This window comes from Oncorhynchus mykiss, chromosome 5 (assembly GCF_057628025.1).
Source record: "Oncorhynchus mykiss isolate SJ-2025 chromosome 5, ASM5762802v1, whole genome shotgun sequence".
NCBI classification, from domain to species: domain Eukaryota; kingdom Metazoa; phylum Chordata; class Actinopteri; order Salmoniformes; family Salmonidae; genus Oncorhynchus; species Oncorhynchus mykiss.
Genome location: NC_143026.1, coordinates 80,907,455 through 80,928,354, shown reverse-complemented (window position 1 = coordinate 80,928,354; position 20,900 = coordinate 80,907,455). Strand labels below are relative to the sequence as shown.

At 44.8% G+C, this 20,900-nt stretch overlaps 1 protein-coding gene across 4 annotated transcripts in view; it reads left to right on the top strand.

The window, feature by feature from the left end:
• The window catches only part of cdh2 (cadherin 2, type 1, N-cadherin (neuronal)), a 101,933-nt gene extending 84,305 nt beyond the window's left edge, over window positions 1–17,628 (top strand). For 2 of the 4 annotated variants that reach the window (XR_016496330.1, XR_016496331.1), the window contains exons 10-16: window positions 419–672; window positions 813–955; window positions 2,934–3,167; window positions 6,898–7,277; window positions 9,088–9,227; window positions 10,724–10,885; window positions 16,073–17,628. Coding sequence is in view for 2 of the 4 variants with exons in the window: in XM_090236104.1 (XP_090092230.1) it covers window positions 419–672; window positions 813–955; window positions 2,934–3,167; window positions 7,044–7,277; window positions 9,088–9,227; window positions 10,724–10,885; window positions 16,073–16,279 (1,374 nt within the window). In the remaining 2 variants the exon portion in view is untranslated. The remainder of the gene's footprint in view (window positions 1–418; window positions 673–812; window positions 956–2,933; window positions 3,168–6,897; window positions 7,278–9,087; window positions 9,228–10,723; window positions 10,886–16,072) is intronic. The other 2 variants (XM_090236104.1, XM_036978488.2) reach the window with 1 other exon arrangement.
• Window positions 17,629–20,900: the final 3,272 nt, after the last annotated feature.

The window sequence follows — 20,900 nt, the reverse complement described above, 5'->3', positions numbered from 1 at the left end:
ACAACATGTACCTCTCTGTATATTTATGTACACACAGACACAGATGCTGCACATGCAAACAACACACAGATAAACACACACATTATAACGGCTAATCACAGGAGCTTGGTGGAACCTTAATTGGGGAGGAAGGGCTCGTGGTAATGGCTGGAGCGGAATGAGTGGAATGGTATCAAATACATCAAACACATGGTTTCAATGTTAAATAAAGGTTAATTATTTATTTATTTTTATTACAAAAAATGTGTTTGATGCCATTTATTTTGCTCCGTTCCAGTCATTATTATGAGCCATCCTCCCATCAGCAGCCTCCACTGCGGCTAACGTATGTCTATCTGGCCAACAAACAGTATGTCTGTATATATGAGCGTGGCAAACTGGTGAGTATTTGCGCGTTTACGTGTCTCTCCATCTCCAGCCCATAGACTATGAGGTCAGTCGTTCCTTTGTGTTGACGGTGCTGGCTGAGAATGAGGTTGCCCTGGCCCGTGGTATCCACCTGCCCCGTCAGTCCACCGCTACTGTGTCTGTACGCATTGCAGATGTCAACGAGAGCCCAGAGTTCTCCCCCAACCCTAAAGCCATCAAACTGGAGGAGGGACTACCAGCCGGCTCGCTACTCACCACCTTCACAGCACAGGACCCTGACAGATACATGCTTCAGAACATACGGTACTGAGAGGAGAGAGGGGGGGGGGGGGGGGGGGAGTATATGTTTTATATGTGTTGAATGTGTACGTTTCAAAGGTATTAGAGTGTCATGTTACTTCCTATTGTAAATGTGTTCTCTCGTCCTTTTGGTTGATTTCCAGGTATTCAAAGCTGTTTGACCCTGCTAATTGGTTGGAGATAGACCCTGTAAATGGGCGGATCTCCACCATCGCTGTGCTGGACAGAGAGTCTCCCTATGTGAAGAATAACCTCTACAACATCACCTTCATGGCCTCTGACAATGGTGAGTTGTGTGTGTGTGTGTGTGTGTGTGTGTGTGTGTGTGTGTGTGTGTGTGTGTGTGTGTGTGTGTGTGTGTGTGTGTGTGTGTGTGTGTGTGTGTGTGTGTGTGTGTGTGTACGCCTATACTGTTTTTAGAGCTTCCTGTGTTTATAGTTGTGTTTAATCTGGGAGGATGGGGGATGGGACTCAATCTTACTATTCACATTCATTAAATTCAATTACAATCCATTCAGTCTGAATCGCTTTCTTGGCACAGTAATAAAAATATGTTGTTGCCAAAATCCCCCCAAAATTCTAAGACAATCTCATATGACAATGGCAGGACTACTTCTGAAAATGATATGTATACGGATGAGCATACAAACTAGTGCTCTAATACACATTCTCCAAAAACACTCTCTCCCGGTCACATGCACACACACACACATACACACACCACAGAGCCCTTGCTGTGTTTTAGCTTTATTCTGACTGAGCTCTTCATTGTGCTTTTGCCAAATACACACGCACATCCTCCTGCTCACACACATGTACGCACGCACGCACGCGCACACACACACACACACACACACACACGCAGATGTGTGCCTCAGACTGCCTCCCTAACATACTGATCTCTCTCTTCCTCATTCCCTTACTCACTCTCCTAGTGTGTTGAATCACATGTTTCTCTCATTGCATCTCTTATTTAGAAGAGGTCAGATGTAGCTGTTGATGGGGTGTTGTTTTGAGAAGTTTGGTTGTTGAAAAATGGTTTTGGGTGTGGCGTAATATTATGTATGACAGCATGATTCCTGTTTGTTTTGAATGCTGTAATGTGCCTTTGAGATTCTTATTACGCTGTGTTTCTGGCAGTGGTTGAAACCAAAATTTTCCAATCGTTTCGTTCTGAACAGACCCACTATTTTTGTTTGTTTTTCGTTCCACTGTTCAGACCAGCAAAATAAAGTTCTGAACCGGTTCGAACCTAAAAAACATATTGTTCCTTTCTTTTCCTTTTTTAACCTGTGAAACCAAATGTTTTTACATTTAGCTCATTAAAGGACTTCACCAATCAGTGCTGTTAGAGCAGACAAGCTAGTTGTTTACATGCGTGATGGACAGACAAGTGTAGCCCATGGCACAAGATACGACTGAAAATGTGCAGGTGGAGAGAGAGCTAGAGAGGGTTGAGGAGGAGACTTGAAACGCTGGACATCTTGACATTATATGAATTAGGTCCACAGAATTATACCGAGGAGGAGTGGCTTCTATGGAGGAACTTTGAATGTCCTTTGACATAGCTTGAGATAGCTAACAAGCTTGAGTGTGCAGAGTGGTATCAGAATTAAAAACACATCTTACCTTTTTGTAGTTAATAAATCCAATGTGAAACATGATAACTAGGCCTGTTGTATCCTTAACTAGCATTGAAAAAGTGAATCCATTATTCTATAGCTAATAAAAAATCGGCCTCACTATCTCCTGAATCAAGCATTAATGTAACGTTAGTACAGTCAGTAGGCTATGCTTCAGAGGGGGGAGGGGAAGGTAGCCTAAACATGCACAGGCAAAGATTTTTTGCTTGCAGGCAGACACTTGAATACGTTTTTGAGTGAGGGTTTTGCCTAGGCGCTTAGTTGGTTTTGTTGTTGTACTAGATGGCTGGAACGTAAAATAACATTATAAGCAAGTTCCCATGCATTTAAAATAACAGTTCTGTTCCGGAACAGTATGGATCACTTTCGTTTCTAGGTCGGTTTCTATTCCTTGAAAAATTACGTTTTTTTCCGGTATTCAGTTCTGAACCGGTTCCAACCCCTGGTATCTCCTCTCAACATATAAAAAGTTCAGTACAGTATCTATGTTGCACCAAACAGGTTGCCTTTTTGTCATTTTTTGTAATATTCCTTCCTATCTAATGGGCCTTTTTCTCCTCTTTGCTTATCTCACTGGTCTCTCCTTCTCTCTCTCCTCCATCCCTCCATCCTCTCTCCCAGGCATCCCCCCTGCCAGTGGTACGGGTACGTTACAGATGTACCTTTTAGACATAAACGACAATGCTCCTCATGTCTTCCCTCCGGAAGTGGAGATGTGTGAGAAGCCTGAGCCCAACGCCATCAACATCACCGCCAGCGACCCAGATCTGACCCCTAACGCCGGCCCCTTTGCCTTCGAACTGGCCAACCGGCCGGCAGACGCACGACGAAACTGGACCCTCACACGCCTCAATGGTTAGTGTGTGTCTGTGTTTTATCTTTCCTGTCTTTCTTCCACTCCCTGTCACTACATTTCTCTATTGCCCTCAATGAAATTAAAAAATGCTTTATTGCCATGACAAAATAACTTGTTCAAAATTGTTCCCCGTCTCGCTCTGTCTCTTTCTTTCTCTCACCTTCCCTATATTACTCTCTCTCAATTCAATTCAATATACTGACATGTAAAGTCTTAATTGACATGGAAAGTAAAACACTTACATTGCCAAAGTAAACACTTAAGCTGAGTGTACAAAACGTTAGGAACACCTGCTCTTTCCATGACAAAGACTGACCAGGTGAATCCAGTTGAAAGCTATGATCCCTTATTGATGTCACTTCTTAAATCCACTTCAATCAATGTAGATGAAGGGGAGGAGACAGGTTAAAGAAGTATTTCTAAGCCTTGAGACAATTGAGACATGGCTTGTGAATGTATGCCATTCAGAGGGTGAATGGGCAAAACAAAAGATTTAATGCCTTTGAACAGGGTATGGAAGTTGTGCCAGGCGCACCGGTTTGAGCGTGTCAAGAACTGGAACGATGCTGGGTTTTTCACGCCCATGTGTATCAAGAATGGTCCACCACCCAAAGGACATCCAGCCAACCTGACTTCTAGTGGTAACCTGACTTCTAGTGGTAACCTGACTTCTAGACTTCTAGTGGTAACCTGACTTCTACACTTCTAGTGGTAACCTGACTTCTAGAGGTAACCTGACTTCTAGTGGTAACCTGACTTCTAGTGGTAACCTGACTTCTAGAGGTAACCTGACTTCTAGAGGTAACCTGACTTCTAGAGGTAACCTGACTTCTAGACTTCTTTTGGTAACCTGACTTCTTGTGGTAACCTGACTTCTAGTGGTAACCTGAGTTCTAGACTACTAGTGGTAACCTGCCTTCTAGACTTCTAGTGGTAACCTGACTTCTAGACTTCTAGAGGTAACCTGACTTCTAGTGGTAACCTGACTTCTAGTGGTAACCTGACTTCTAGAGGTAACCTGACTTCTAGAGGTAACCTGACTTCTAGAGGTAACCTGACTTCTAGAGGTAACCTGACTTCTAGACTTCTTTTGGTAACCTGACTTCTTGTGGTAACCTGACTTCTAGTGGTAACCTAACTTCTAGAGGTAACCTGAGTTCTAGACTACTAGTGGTAACCTGCCTTCTAGACTTCTAGTGGTAACCTGACTTCTAGACTTCTAGAGGTAACCTGACTTCTAGTGGTAACCTGACTTCTAGTGGTAACCTGACTTCTAGAGGTAACCTGACTTCTAGAGGTAACCTGACTTCTAGAGGTAACCTGACTTCTAGTGGTAACCTGACTTCTAGAGGTAACCTGACTTCTAGTGGTAACCTGACTTCTAGTGGTGACCTGACTTCTAGAGGTAACCTGACTTCTAGAGGTAACCTGACATCTAGAGGTAACCCGACTTCTAGACTTCTTTTGGTAACCTGACTTCTTGTGGTAACCTGACTTCTCGTGGTAACCTGACTTCTAGAGGTAACCTGACTTCTAGAGGTAGCCTGACTTCTAGACTTCTTTTGGTAACCTGACTTCTTGTGGTAACCTGACTTCTAGTGGTAACCTGACTTCTAGACTTCTAGAGGTAACCTAACTTCTAGAGGTAACCTGACTTCTAGACTTCTAGTGGTAACCTGACTTCTAGTGGTAACCTGACTTCTAAACTTCTAGAGGTAACCTGACTTCTAGAGGTAACCTGACTTCTAGACTTCTAGTGGTAACCTGACTTCTAGAGGTAACCTGACTTCTAGACTTCTTTTGGTAACCTGACTTCTTGTGGTAACCTGACTTCTAGTGGTAACCTAACTTCTAGAGGTAACCTGACTTCTAGACTTCTAGTGGTAACCTGACTTCTAGAGGTAACCTGACTTCTAGACTTCTAGTGGTAACCTGACTTCTAGTGGTAACCTGACTTCTAAACTTCTAGAGGTAACCTGACTTCTAGAGGTAACCTGACTTCTAGACTTCTAGTGGTAACCTGACTTCTAGAGGTAACCTGACTTCTAGACTTCTTTTGGTAACCTGACTTCTTGTGGTAACCTGACTTCTAGTGGTAACCTGACTTCTAGACTTCTAGTGGTAACCTGACTTCTAGTGGTAACCTGACATCTAGTGGTAACCTAACTTCTAGAGGTATCCTGACTTCTAGACTTCTAGTGGTAACCTGACTTCTAGACTTCTAGTGGTAACCTGACTTCTAGACTTCTAGAGGTAACCTGACTTCTAGTGGTAACCTGACTTCTAGTGGTAACCTGACTTCTAGAGGTAACCTGACTTCTAGAGGTAACCTGACTTCTAGTGGTAACCTGACTTCTAGAGGTAACCTGACTTCTAGTGTTAACCTGACTTCTAGTGGTGACCTGACTTCTAGAGGTAACCTGACTTCTAGAGGTAACCTGACATCTAGAGGTAACCTGACTTCTAGACTTCTTTTGGTAACCTGACTTCTTGTGGTAACCTGACTTCTAGTGGTAACCTGACTTCTAGAGGTAGCCTGACTTCTAGACTTCTTTTGGTAACCTGACTTCTTGTGGTAACCTGACTTCTAGTGGTAAACTGACTTCTAGACTTATTTTGGTAACCTGACTTCTTGTGGTAACATGACTTCTAGTGGTAACCTGACTTCTAGACTTCTAGAGGTAACCTGACTTCTAGAGGTAACCTGACTTCTAGACTTCTAGTGGTAACCTGACTTCTAGAGGTAACCTGACTTCTAGACTTATTTTGGTAACCTGACTTCTAGTGGTAACCTAACTTCTAGAGGTAACCTGACTTCTAGAGGTAACCTGACTTCTAGTGGTAACCTGACTTCTAGACTTCTTTTGGTAACCTGACTTCTTGTGGTAACCTGACTTCTAGTGGTAACCTGACTTCTAGACTTCTAGAGGTAACCTGACTTCTAGAGGTAACCTGACTTCTAGTGGTAACCTGACTTCTAGTGGTAACTTGACTTCTAGAGGTAACCTGACTTCTAGACTTCTTGTGGTAACTTGACTTCTAGACTTCTAGTGGTAACCTGACTTCTAGAGGTAACCTGACTTCTAGACTTCTAGTGGTAACCTGACTTCTAGACTTCCAGTGGTAACCTGACTTCTAGAGGTGACCTGACTTCTAGAGGTAACCTGACTTCTAGACTTCTAGTGGTAACCTGACTTCTAGACTTCTAGTGGTAACCTGACTTCTAGACTTCTAGTGGTAACCTGACTTCTAGTGGTAACCTGACTTCTAGTGGTAACCTGACTTCTAGAGGTAACCTATCTTCTAGACTTCTAGTGGTAACCTGACTTCTAGAGGTAACCTGACTTCTTGACTTCTAGTGGTAACCTGACTTCTAGACTTCTAGTGGTAACCTGACTTCTAGAGGTAACCTGACTTCTAGACTTCTTGTGGTAACCTGACTTCTAGACTTCTAGTGGTAACCTGACTTCTAGAGGTAACCTGACTTCTAGTGGTAACCTGACTTCTAGAGGTAACCTGACTTCTAGACTTCTAGTGGTAACCTGACTTCTAGAGGTAACCTGACTTCTAGACTTCCAGGGGTAACCTGACTTCTAGAGGTGACCTGACTTCTAGAGGTAACCTGACTTCTAGACTTCTAGTGGTAACCTGACTTCTCTCTCTGTCTCTATTTTTCTCTCTCCCTCATTCCCTGTCTATCCTGTCTCTTTATTTCTCTCTTTCTCTCAGTCCCTCCCTCTCTCTCTCTCTTACTCCCCCTCCCTCCTTCCCTCCCTCCATAACTCTCTCTCTCTCTCTTACTCCCCCTCCCTCCCTAACTCTCTCTCTTACTCCCCCTCCCTGCCTAACTCTCTCTCTCTCTCTCTCAATCCCAGGTGAATATGCTCAGATCAGGCTGCGGATAGGTTTTCTGGAGAGTGGTATCTACGAGGTTCCAATCATCATCACAGACTCAGGCAACCTGCCCATGTCCAATACATCCTACCTGAGGGTCAAGGTGTGTCAGTGTGATCACCATGGAGATTGTGTGGACATGGAACGCATCATCGCAGCAGGCCTGGGCACTGGAGCCATCATCGCCATCCTCATCTGTATCATCATAATGCTAGGTCAGTCAGTTTGTATGCAGGCACACACACATCTTATAGCTACAGAACATCATATATGTACAGTACCAGTCAAAAGTTTGGACACACCTACTCATTCCAGGGTTTTTCTTTATTTGTACTATTTTCTACATTGTAGAATAATAGTGAAGACATCAAAACTATGAAATAACACACATATCATGTAGTAACCAAAAAAGTGTAAAACAAATCAAAATATATTTTCAGCATATGTGGAAACTCTTTCAAGACTGTTGGAAAAGTATTCCAGGTGACTACCTCATGAAGTTAGTTGAGAGAATGCCAAGAGTGTGCCAAGTTGTCATCAAGGCAAAGGGTTACTACTTTGAAGAATCTCAAATATTAAATATATTTTAATTTGTTTAACACTTTTTTGGTTTCTACATGATTACATATGTGTTTTTTCATAGTTTTGATGTGTTCACTATTGTTTACAATGTAGAAAATAGTAAAAAATAAAGAAAAACCCTGGAATGAGTTGGTGTGTCCAAACTTTTGACTGGTACTGTAAACGTTTGGCATCCTCGCTGCTCCTCCCAGACAGCAGCTACAGTAGATTACAGTAGCTACATTAAAAGCTATCCTTAAATCTGCCTTCCCCAAACGTAAGCTCCCCCTTTAGGAGATAAGTACCCCTCCCCCACTGCATAGAACCCTGCTCACGACAGCCTCTTGACAGCCCTCCACCAGTCTCCACCAGTCTCTCCCAGCCTCGGCCACCTACCACCAGCCTCCCCACCCCCTCCTCTCAGTCAATCTCTGAAAATCCGCCCAGATTATGTGGATCAAACCAGGCAAACTGATCAAGCTCCCGTCAAGCTTTAAAACTCCTCTCCTGATTCTCTTTACATGGCAGAGAAATATGGTTGAATTAAAACTAAAGCTGCATATTGTCTGTTTATAGGTATTCATTCTTACCTTCTTTCTATTTTCTTCTACCCTGCCCCTACCTCCTTCCCCCTCGTTCTTCTCCCCCCCTCATTTCCCTCTCTCTCTCTCTCTCTCTCTCTCTCTCTCTCTCTGTTAAGCAAATGTAGTGTAAATGTGGCCTTTGATGCAATGTGCACTACATTTGGCAGGAGGTTAGGAAGTGCAGCTCAGTTTCCACCTCATTTTGTGGGCAGTGTGCACATAGCCTGTCTTCTCTTAAGAGCCAGGTCTGCCTACGGCGGCCTTTTTCAATAGCAAGGCTATGCTTACTGAGTCTGTACATAGTCAAATCATTCTTTAAGTTTTGGTCAGTTACAGTGGTCAGGTATTCTGCCACTGTGTACTCTCTGTTTAGGGCCAAATAGCATTCTAATTTGCTCAGTTTTTTGGTTTATTATTTCCAATGTGTCAAGTAATTATCTTTTTGTTTTCTCATGATTTGGTTAGATCTCTCTCTCTCTCGCTCCCTCTCTCTCTCGCCCCCTCTCTCTCTCTCTCTCTCGCTACCTCTCTCTCTATTGCTCCCCCCCTCTCTCTCTCTCTCTCTCCCTCCTTACCTGTTTAGCTCCCTTCCTCTCTCTCTTTCTCTCTCTCTGTTAAGCAAATGTAGTGTAAATGTGGCCTTTGATGCAATGTGCACTAGTGCTGATATCACATTTAAACGGATCAAATTAAATGGTGGTGAAGTTCTAATTATCCACCCCCCTCCATCCATCCCATCCACCAACTCCCTCCCCATCCACAGGCTGGACTGGTCATACAAAGGCTCCTAAAATAATCCATTTTTTCTCTCTCTCTCTCTCTCTCTCTCTCTCTCTCTCTCTCTCTCTCTCTCTCTCTCTCTCTCTCTCTCTCTGTGTAGTGATGGTGTTGTTCTTTGTGATGTGGATGAAGAGGAGGGATAAGGAACGTCAGGCTAAGCAGCTGCTGATCGACCCGGAGGACGATGTCAGAGACAACATACTGAAGTACGACGAAGAGGGAGGAGGAGAGGAGGACCAGGTAGAGTAAGCACACAAACACAGATGGACGCACACACTGATGAACGGACACACACACATACACAGGAGTACCAGGTACACACACACATGTATGACCACACGCACGCACACTAATCACGCTGCTAGAATTAGCATAATGGTAGCATAGCCACACAGACACACAGATACACACACACTGAGGGACTGTAACATTGGCAGTTGTAGGACCAAACCAACCAGTCATTGGATATTAATTGAGCTCTGAGAGGGGGTGATATACATTTATCGCCATGGTATCACCACGCCCTCCCTCCCGCTGTTGCATTGGGGAATCGGCAGTGCTGGGAAATTAACTGTTGGAGAGTGGATTGGCTAGTTCCCCCTGATCACCCCCCCTGCTGTGGGATGGATTAGTAATGTCTGTCTGGAACTCCGAGTAGGGAGGGGTTATGGGGCATGGCTAGGCCGGGGACAGCTACAGGAGCAGTCACGCGGTCTGGCTCTCTGGTGCTACACTGAGGCCAGTTGCAGAGGTTGCATCCCTATGGGTTCTGGTCAAAAGTAGTGCACTATAAACATATTAGGATGACATTTGGCCTCTCTGACACAAAGACAGCCAGGCATACAGTTACAGAACAGCCTCTCAAATTAAAAACACACACCCTCACTGCACATGTTACGTTTTGAAGTGGTAATATAATTTCATCCGATTTTTGTGAACCTAACCTACCATCCTGGTATCAAAGATTGAGCATGGCAAGCAGTGACAAAGCCCAGCTATTTTTCTCCAGTTACAATGGCTCCTTGGCTGGCTGTAGAGATGGCTGTGGCTACATCCCAAATGGTACCCTATTCCATATACAATGCACTACTTTTTAGAGCATTGGGCACTGATCAAAGGTAGTGCAGAAGAAATGAATGCCATTGGGGACTCAGCCTGGTCCTCTTCTCCTCTGTCTGGAAAATAACAATTATAACCAAGGCCAGGGACAAACCCATCTGTATTTATCCCGCCATTTCCTCTCCTCCTCTCCTGTTCTCTCTGTCCTTCATGTTATTGTGGCATTCACAGCTCTCCCCTGAAATCGTTTCAGTGGTTAGCTATTGCAGTGAACAATGTCCAAGGTGGTTACATGACCAGGTTTTATTGTCCCTGAAAAAGGGTCATTTAGTCCATTTCCCCTGGAGATTGATGTTTCATCATGTGTTTCCGGATGATTCATCAATGAATCAGACACTCCATTCAAAAGTAGAAAGGATCAGAGGACATATCTCTTAATCTTCTATCTCTCTTTCTCTCTCTCTCTCTCGCTCTCTCTGTCTCACTCACTCTGGTTAAAACCACCATTTCTTTGTGAGACACATGGTAGGGGAACGGATGATCTCCACATGTGTAGTACCCACCTTGAACTACTCTTCCTCTCTATCCCTCTCTCCCTCCACACCCCTCTCTCCTCCCTCCCTCCCTCAACCCTCTCTCTCTATTTTCCCCACATGTCTCTATCCCCCCCTCTCCAGGACTATGACCTGAGCCAGCTGCAGCAGCCCGACGCGTTGGAGCCAGAGATGGTAAAGGTGGGAATCAGGCGTATGGACGAGAGACCCCTCCACCAGGACCACCTGTACCCCCTCCGCTCTGCTGCACCACACCCAGGAGATATAGGAGACTTCATCCATGAGGTAGTTACAGAGTGTGTGTTTTTTCTGTTGGGGGAGTGGGTGGTGTGTGTGTGTGTGTGTGTGTGTGTGTGTGTGTGTGTGTGTGTGTGTGTGTGTGTGTGTGTGTGTGTGTGTGTGTGTGTGTGTGTGTGTGTGTGTGTGTGTGTGTGATCATTATTGTGCTTGCTTGCATGTGTGTCATTGTGTGAAACTGTGTGTGTGAAACTATGTGTATGAGATTGTGTTTATGCTTGTGTGTATGTGACTCACTGTGTGACACAGAAAGAGAGGGAGCATCCCTGTCTCTATGTGTAATTTTTAATTAGCTTTTCTAACAGTGCAGATTAGCGTGGTACAGACATGGGCAGGCCTGCTGGCTAATTTAAGGTTTTGTTTAGCTGCTCTTCCTGGGGTCCACATGAAACATACACATACATGACAAAGTACAGAACAGCTATACACAAGAACATGAGCTATTACATTAAATTCAAAATAAAATAAAAAGTTATATATTGGAATGCCACCAAGAGACATAATAAATACTATTTAGACACTATCATATTGTATATACATATTCTTATTCTTATATACAGTACAGTTAAAGTAGATATTTAAAAAGATGAGAGGTGCTGTGATACAATGTTTTTTTAAATCTGTTTTTCAAAGCTAAACTTGCTTTTTGCCTGAGTAACCTCTTGTGGCAGAGCATCCCATAATGACATGGCTCTACCTAAATGCGATGCATTAAATCTGTTTTTAGTCTGGGTACAGTGAAGAAACTCATAGTGGCATGTCTGCTGGGGTATGTCTGTAGTGTAAGTATTCAGACCCCTTTACCTTTCCCACATTTTGTTACGTTACAGCCTTATTCTAAAATGGATTAAATTGGTGTTTTTCTCCTCATCAATCTACACACAAAACCCCATATTGACGAAGCAAAAACATTTTTGCAAAACTAACTGAAATATAACATTTACATAACTATTCAGACCCTTTAATCAGTACTTTGTTGAAGTACCTTTGGCAGCGATTACAGACTCGAGTCTTCTTGGGTATGATGCTACAAGCCTGGCACACCTGTATTTGAGGAGTTTCTCCCAATTCTTCCCCACAGATCCTCTAAAGTTCTGTCAGGTAGGATGGGGAGTGTTGCTGCACAGCTATTTTAAGGTCTCTCCAGAGATGTTTGATCTGGTTCAAGTCCGGGATCTGGGTGGGCCACTCAAGGACATTCAGAGACTTTTCCCGAAGCCACTCCTGAATTGTTTTGGCTGTGTGCTGAAGTCTGAGGTCCTGAGCGCACTGGAGCAGGTTTTCATCAAGGATGTTTCTGTACTTTGCTCTGTTCATCTTTCCCTCGATCCTGACTAGTATTTCAGAGATAGGAACACAAGCATTTAGCTACACCCGCAATAACATCTGCTAAATATGTGTATGTGTATATGTGTAAATATGTGTATGAATTCCTGTACGTTACCGCGATCGCACCATGAGTAGTTAATTATGAAACCTCCACCTTTCTTTTTCCCGGGAGAGCTCTTTATTCCTGTCTGTGCGATGTACTGAGAACCCAGCTGGTTGTATGGACGGGGACAGTATATCCGGAGAGAGGTATGAATCCTTGAAACAGAATATGTTTCCTGTTTATCTCTGGACGGAGATGTTCGCCTCGCCCTAAGCTTGTCTACTTTATTGTCCAGGAACCAAACATTAGCGAGTAATACAGTGCATTCGGAAAGTATTCAGACCCCTTGATTTTTTCCACATTTTATTACGTTACAGCCTTATTCTGAAATTGATTAAATTATATTCAGACTCTTTGCTATGAGAATCAAAATTGATCTCAGGTGCATCCTGTTTTGTTTGACCATCCTTGAGATGTTTCTGCAACTTGATTGTAGTCCACTTGTGGTAAATGTAATTGATTGGACATGATTTGGAAAGGCACACACCTGTCTATATAAGATCCCTCAGTTGAAAGTGCAAGTCAGAGCAAAAACCAAGCCATGAGGTCGAAGGAATTGTCCGTAGAGCTCCGAGACATGATTGTGTTAAGGCACAGATCTGGGAAGGGGTACAAAAACATTTCTGCGGCATTGAAGATTCCCAAGAACACAGTGGCCTCCATCATTCGTAAATGGAAGAAGTTTGGAACCACCAAAACTCTTCCTATAGCTGGCCGCCCGGCCAAACTGAGCAATCAGGGGAGAAGGGCCTAGGTCAGGGAGGTGACCAAGAACCCCATGGTCACTGTGACAGAGCTCCAGAGTTCTTCTGGAGATGGGAGAACCTTCCAGAAGGACAACCATCTCTGCACCACTCCACCAATCAGGCCTTTATGATAGAGTGGCCAGACGGAAGCCACTCCTCAGTAAAAGGCACGTGACAGCCCAATTGGAGTTTGCCAAAAGGCCCCGAAAGAACTCTCAGACCATGTGAAACAAGATTCCCTGGTCTGATTAAACCAAGATTGAACTCTTTGGCTGGAATGCCAAGCGTCACATCTGGAAGAAACCAGGCACTGCTCATCACCTGCCCAATACCATCCCTACAGTGAAGCATGGTGGTGGCACTATCATGCTGTGGGGATGTTTTTCAGAGGCAGGGATTGGGAGACTAGTCAGGATTGAGGGAAAGATGAACGGAGCAAAGTACAGAGAGATCCTTGATAAAATCCTGCTCCAGAGCTCTCAGTACCTCAGATTAGGGCAAAGGTTTACCTTCCAACTGGACAACGACCCTAAGCACACAGCCAAGACACAACAAGAGTGGCTTTGGGAAAAGTCTCTGAATGTCCTTGAGGGGCCATGCCAGAGCCCAGACTTGAACCTGATCCAACATCTCTGAAAAGACCTTAAAATAGCTGTGCAGCATCGCTCCCCATCCAACCTGACAGAGCTTGAGAGGATCTGCAGAGAACAATGGGAGAAACTCCCCAAATACAGGTGTGTCAAGCTTGCAGCGTCATACCCAAGAAGACTGTAATCGCTGCAAAAGGTGCTTCAACAAAGTACTGAGTAAAGGGTCTGAATACTTACAGTTGAAGTCGTAAGTTTACATACACTTAGGTTGGAGTCATTAAAACTAATTTTTCAACCACTCCACAAATTTATTTTTAACAAACTATAGTTTTGGCAAGTCGGTTAGGACATCTACTTTGTGCATGACACAAGTACTTTTTCCAACAATTGTTTACAGACAGATTATAATTCACTTCTATTTCACTGTATCACAATTCCAGTGGGTCAGAAGTTTACATACACTAAGTTGACTGTTCCTTTAAACAGCTTGGAAATTTCCAGAAAATTATGTCATGGCTTTAGAAGCTTCTGATAGGCTAATTTACATAATTTGAGTCAATTGGAGGTGTCCCTGTGGATGTATTTCAAGGCCTACCTTCAAACTCAGTGCCTCTTTGCTTGACATCATGGGAAAATCAAAAGAAATCAACCAAGAAACAAAATTGTAGACCTCCACAAGTCTGGTTCATCCTTGGGAGCAATTTCCAAATGCCTGAAAGTACCACGTCCATCTGTACAAACAATAGTATGCAAGTATAAACACCATGGGACCATGCAGCCGCCATACCGCTCAGGAAGGAGACGCATTCTGTCGCCTAGAGATGAACGTACTTTGGTGTGAAAAGTGCATATCAATCCCAGAACAACAGCAAAGGACCTTGTGAAGATGCTGGAGGAACAGGTACACATTTTCTATATCCACAGTAAAACGAGTCCTATATCAACATAACCTGAAAGGCCGCTCAGCAAGGAAGAAGCCACTGCTCCAAAACCGCCATAAAAAAGCCACAAAATAGATGGCATCATGAGGGAGGAAAAGTATGTGGATATATTGAAGCAACATCTCAAGACATCAGTTAAGTCAAGTTAAAGCTTGGTCACAAATGGGTCTTCCAAATGGACAATGACCCCAAGCATACTTCCAAAGTTGTGGCAAATGGTTTAAGGACAACAAAGTCAAGGTATTGGAGTGGCCATCACAGAGCGCTGACCTCAATCCCATAGAAAATGTGTGGGCAGAACTGGAAAAAGTGTGTGCGAGCAAGGAGGCCTACAAACCTGACTCAGTTACACCAGCTCTGTCAGGAGGAATTAGCCAAAATTCACCCAACTTATTGTGAGAAGCTTGTGGAAGGCTACCCGAAACGTTTGACCCAAGTTAAACAATTTAAAGGCAATGCTATCAAATACTAATTGAGTGTATTTCACATTATTCGTATTTCACATTCTTAAAATAAAGTGGTGATCCTAACTGGCCTAAGACAGGCAATTGTTACTAGGATTAAATGTCAGGAATTGTCAAAAACTGAGTTTAAATGTATTTGGCTAAGGTGTATGTAAACTTCCGACTTCAACTGTATGTGAGTTTATGTCTATAGCTAGACGAGGTTCATGCTTGTCGAGCTGTTTATACATGTCTTTCAATTGATGACGTTGTTCTTCCTACGCTGAGTGTGTGAATGTCACTAGGTTAGGCAGGCAGGATAGAGATTTCTGCTAAACACAGCTCTGAATAATGAGGCGAGCTGTCATACATGGCGAGCTGATCTAGACAGCTTAATCTAGCAGAAATGACATGCCGATGCTTCTTCCACTGCCTCACTCCTCAAATCAATCAAATGAAGGAGACAGTTGGGGGTATGGCATGCAGAAATCCCCAAAACATGTCTAGAGCTTCAGCTTATCAGATTTGCTTTATTAGTTTTAGCACTGAGACAAGACGTCAGTCAATAATAACACTTTATGACAAAGTTATAATAAATTCTGTCAGTTGTGGTGTAGTAGGGCGCGTGTGCGGGTGTGTGGGTGCGTGCGTGTAATCTGCTGAATCTCCTCAGAGAGACTACCCAGCATCTGTCCAGCCTGACCTAAATACTCCTCTCTTCTCTCCTTCCTCTCTTCTCTCCTCCCTCCATAATCCCTCCTTCTTCTCCTCTTCCCTTGCTCTCCTACTACCTAAATCTCATTAATTCTCTTCCGCCACTTTTTTCCTGCTTTTTCTCTCTTTCTGTCTCTTCTTTGTTCTCTCTCTTTACCTCTCAACCTCTTTCTCTTTTTCCCTATTTGTCTCCCCCTCTGTCATGCTATCTCTCCTTTACTCTCTCTCTATTTACGTATCTCTCCTCCCTCCTCTCATTTTGTCTCTCTCTCAACCCTCATCTATCCTCACCCCTCTCCCCCTCCCCAGGGTCTGAAGGCAGCTGATAACGACCCGACGGCGCCCCCCTACGACAGCCTGCTGGTTTTTGACTATGAGGGCAGCGGCTCCACCGCCGGCTCCCTCAGCTCCCTTCACTCGTCTTCCTCCGGCGGAGACCAGGACTACGACTACCTCAGTGACTGGGGCCCGCGCTTCCGCAAGCTGGCAGACCTCTACGGAGGAGGGGACGACTAAGACTAGCCCGCCGCTGGGGCCGGAGAGGGGTCTGGGAAGGGGCGATTGGTGGTTGGGATGGGGGTAAACGGGGAGGGGGGCTTTTTTAAGTCATTGCCATGGAAGGAGTGCTGGTTGTGAAGAGACTTTTAATTTGGTGGACTGGAACAGAGGATCAGAAACTAAATGGAGTACATTGGTGTGGCAACTGCTAGCCTAGCCTGCTAGCATGGAGGATAATTGAGGATAGCGTGGGGTGTTAGACCACATGCTAAGGGTCGCTAACAGTTCGAGTTTGTTTGTGTGGTGACTGCTAACTTAGCCTGTTAGTATACAGGCTAAATGAGGCCAACGGAGTGTTCGCCCACATGCTTAGAGACACAATGCTCAGAGGACAACATTGGAAGGAAACTGACCGTTGGTACTTTCACTGGTGGTTAACAGTGAATGAGAGAGCCTGGGCTCTCACTCAGCAGTTAGCGATACTAAAGACGCTCAGTTACACTTGAATCTCACAGTACAGAAGCACTGGGGTAAAACGTGCCTTTTTGTACATTCGTTTGATTCTGTTTAAGTTTTCTGTTCATCATGACTTTCAAGGTCCTGACTCTCTGATTTCAGGCTGTAAGAGAGAGGATGTTTAAAATGAGGAACGCACGCTTCACCATGTGTGTGTGTAGTGTGTGAAAGTTTGTGTGTTTGGGTTACACCTCACTGAGTGTGTATGCTATCATCATTGCCATGGAAACACACAGGATGAACACTCCCCATTGTTGGATCGAGAGCATTGAGTGAAGACATGTACAGTAAACGATAAAAGACTCTAGATAGTTCCGTCTTTTTCTTTGTTTTGCTTTAAGCTTTTTTTTCACATTCTAACTTATGCAGCAGGTTGCAAACTAAAACGAGTCACCAGTCCTATATATTGTAGCAAAGATATTGTTTTGATACTCTGAGGTTTGGTCGGTGGAGTCGATCAAAAGTTGGGATAAATTCCATTTCATTTACAGTCAATTCAGGAAGTAAATTGAAATTACAAATCCAATTTTCCACAATATTTCTCTTTGAGAATAATGTGGAATTGAAATTTCAGTTTACATCCTGAATTGACAAATTTAAAAAGGAATTGATCCCAACTGACTAAACCAAGATGATGATGATGATGAATATGTTGATTCTGTCCATTCCTCTGCCTTATTGTTCTTCTGGTTCTCATCTCTGATTGGCTATTCACTGTAAACACAAATATGTACAGATTGTATCTTATTTTCTGTAGTTATTTTTGGAGCGTGGTCTCTGAAACAAATGCTACCATCCAGAACCCTGTATATGTATCATTTGGATTACAGATTAAACGTTTTTTGCATGTTTTTATCTTTTCATTATACAAGAAGGATTCACAATCTTTACAAAAACATGCACACACACACACATACATACAAATACAGACACACACACACACTGTTTGTTTTATTGTCCTTTTCTGTCCAAACAATTGATTCCCATAAAAATTTCTATTCCCCCCTAACTCCTAAACCTAACCCCAAACCTCTAAACTTAACCTTAACTCCTAAACCTAAAATAGTATTTTTCCTTGTGGGGACCAGCGAAATGTCCCCACTTGTCCGAATGTGCCTTGTTTAACTATCCTTGTGAGGACTTCTGTTCCCCGCAAGGATAGTGAAACCACACACACACGGAGAGGGACACTCCCTTCCCTACCCCCAAACCAGGGGTTCCAGCACTTATTCAGGGCTATCTTTTCTCTCTCCTCTCCATCCTTCCATCCCCAGGGTGCACTGTCTCTTCATTATAGACCGTAGTGTGGTGAAGATTGAGAAGAAGGCGTGGGCTGTTAGTGTGAGAGAAGAGACCAGGTGCAGAGAAGAGACCAGACGAGGAATCTGTGGCTAAGGATAAACATAATACTTTACTAAGAAACAGTAACCGCAGGATCACAGGACACTTGAAAAAACAACAAACACTAAGTCTCAAACTCTTTCAGGAAACAAACGCATACGGTAAACAATTCAAGCTACATCGTAGTTGCATTCCGCTGGCAAGAACCGCTTGGAGAGAAAGGCGCATGGGTGTAGTTTCTTGTCCTCCTCCTTCCGCTGTGAAAGGACCGCCCCTGCTTCGGTGTCCGAGGCGACCCACCTCCACCACAAAGGGACGAGGATCAGGATGAATGAGGATAGGTCCAGAGGTGAAAAGTCCCTTGAGCTCCATGAAAATGCGCTGTCAGCCTCGGGGGTCCAGCAAAAACAGATTGGGGACTTGCGGGTTAGGACCGTGAGAGGTGCTGCCACCGCACCAAAGATGTGTGTAAAACCCCTGTACAACTTGGCACACCCGAGGAACCGCTGGACTTGCTTGAGTGAGGTGGGACGGAGCCAGTCGACGACCACCTCAATCTTTGCGGGGTCCATTTGGATGCCTGCAGTAGAGATAATGTGACCCAGGAAGGAAACCTGGGATACGTTGAACTCACACTGACGGTTGTGCTGACGGTTGTCCCAGTGGAGGGTTGCGGGTAGTAACAGACGGTGACTGGGTAGCCGGGAGGTAACTTCACAGTTCCCCGTGTCCTGGCCAGCCCTGGCGTTTCCCATCAGCTCTGGGCAGGTAGCACGGAGATGGCTGAGACCTCCGCCGTAGAGGCAGCAGCCTTCGCTCATGCACCTGTCACTCTCCTGTGGGCTCAGACGTGTGCCACCCAGCTGCATTGGATCCTCCATGCTGGGCTCCGTGGGCTTGGGGTGCTCAGGAAACAGGAATGCTGGAGTGGTGTCAAAAGGGCGCTCTCTCACCCGTTTCCGGATGAGGTTGTCAATCCTAATTGCCAGCGTTATCAGGGACACGAGGTCCTCTCCCAATTCCCGAATGGCCAATTCATTATTGATGGAGTTAGATAGACCATGGTGGAAAGCGGTAACCAGTGCCTCCGTAATCCACCAACTCTCAGTGGTAAGGGTGCAGAACTCAATGGCGAAGTCAGCCACTGGTCAGGGTGCGGACCCAGTGCTACAGACGTCACCGTGGTTCCTCCAGGGAACCTGCACCGGGAATGCAAGATCCCAGCCCCCGAGCGGTATGATGGCCACCCTCGAGGAAGTTCGAGCTACAGTCCTCTGGTGTTCGAGTTACAGTCCTCCTCATTCCCTTGGTAGAGGTTGAACAGTCGGCTTCTCGTCCACCGACTGGGTGGTCGACGACTCATCACAGTGAAGGCTACTATGGATCTGCAAGATGGTGGCTGCTGTTCCCACACCGCCGTTGCCCACGCTAGGGCCTTGCCTGAGAGTAAAGAGATGATATAGGTGATCGGTGTGGAATGAGGAGGACTATAGCTCGAACACCAGAGAACACTGAGTGAGGAACCCCTTGCTTCCTCGCGGGTGGCCATCATACCGCTCGGGGGCTGGGATCTTGTATTCCCGGTGCAGGTTCCCTGGAGGAACCACGATGACGTCTGTAGCACTGGGCAATGAGACCTGGGCATTGGCTTCTCCTGGGTTAGGGACGTGCCGTGGTTGGAGGTACTTGGCAAGTGCCCGAAGGGTCCCAGAGATTTGGGAGAGCTGTTCTTGCTACCATCCTAACAGTGCTCCTTTTTGGGCTACCACATACCGGATCTGGGTGATCTTTGCTGGCTCCATGTTGTGGCAGAAGCTTGCTGTGACATGGTGAGGTTGGAACCAGGTACAGAGAATAGATCAGACGAGGAATCAGTGGTTAAGGATAAACATAATACTTTACTAAGAAATGGTAGGCGCAGGATCACAGTATACCTGAAAAAAACCCATTAAGTCTCAAACTTATTCAGGAAACAAACACAGTAAACAATTCAAGCTTCTTCAAATGACCACAGAAAACACACCTCTTTTAGCAGGGACACAATCATGAAATAATAAGACACACCTGAGTCCAATAAAAGTCTCTAGGGCGGTCTCTGCCGCCCTCTGGTGTCAGGAGGAACCAATGCAGTTAGTATGTGACTGTGGTTTGGTGTTTAGGTTGATAATGCCTTAAGCAGCATACAAACCACCACTGAATTATTACACTATACACTCACTACTGAGTTCCAAGCTGCCTCTGGAAGCAACGTCAGCACAAGAACTGTTTGTTGGGAGCTTCATGCCATGGGTGTCCATGACCGAGCAGCCGCACACAAGCCTAAGATCACCATGCGCAATTGCCAAGTGTCATGTGGAGTGGTGTAAAGCTAACCACCATTGGACTCTGGAGAAGCAGAAACCTGTTATCTGGTAGTCTGACAGACACATTTGGGCTTGGCGCATGCCACGAGAATGCTACCTGCCCGAATACATAGTGTCAACTGTAAGGTTTGGTGTTTTTCACGGTTCGGGCTAGGTCCCTTAGTTCCAGCGAAGGAAAATCTTAACGCTACAGCATATGACATGACATTCTAAATGATTCTGTGTTTCCAACTTTGTGGCAACAATGCCCCCGTGCACAAAGCGAGGTCCATACCAAAATCTTTTCGAGATCAGTGTGGAAGAATTTGCCTGGACTGCACAGAGCCCTGACCTCAACCCCATCAAACACCTTAGGAATGCCAACTGTGAGCACGGCCTAATCCCCAAAATCAGTGCCCAACCTCACTATTGCTCTTTTG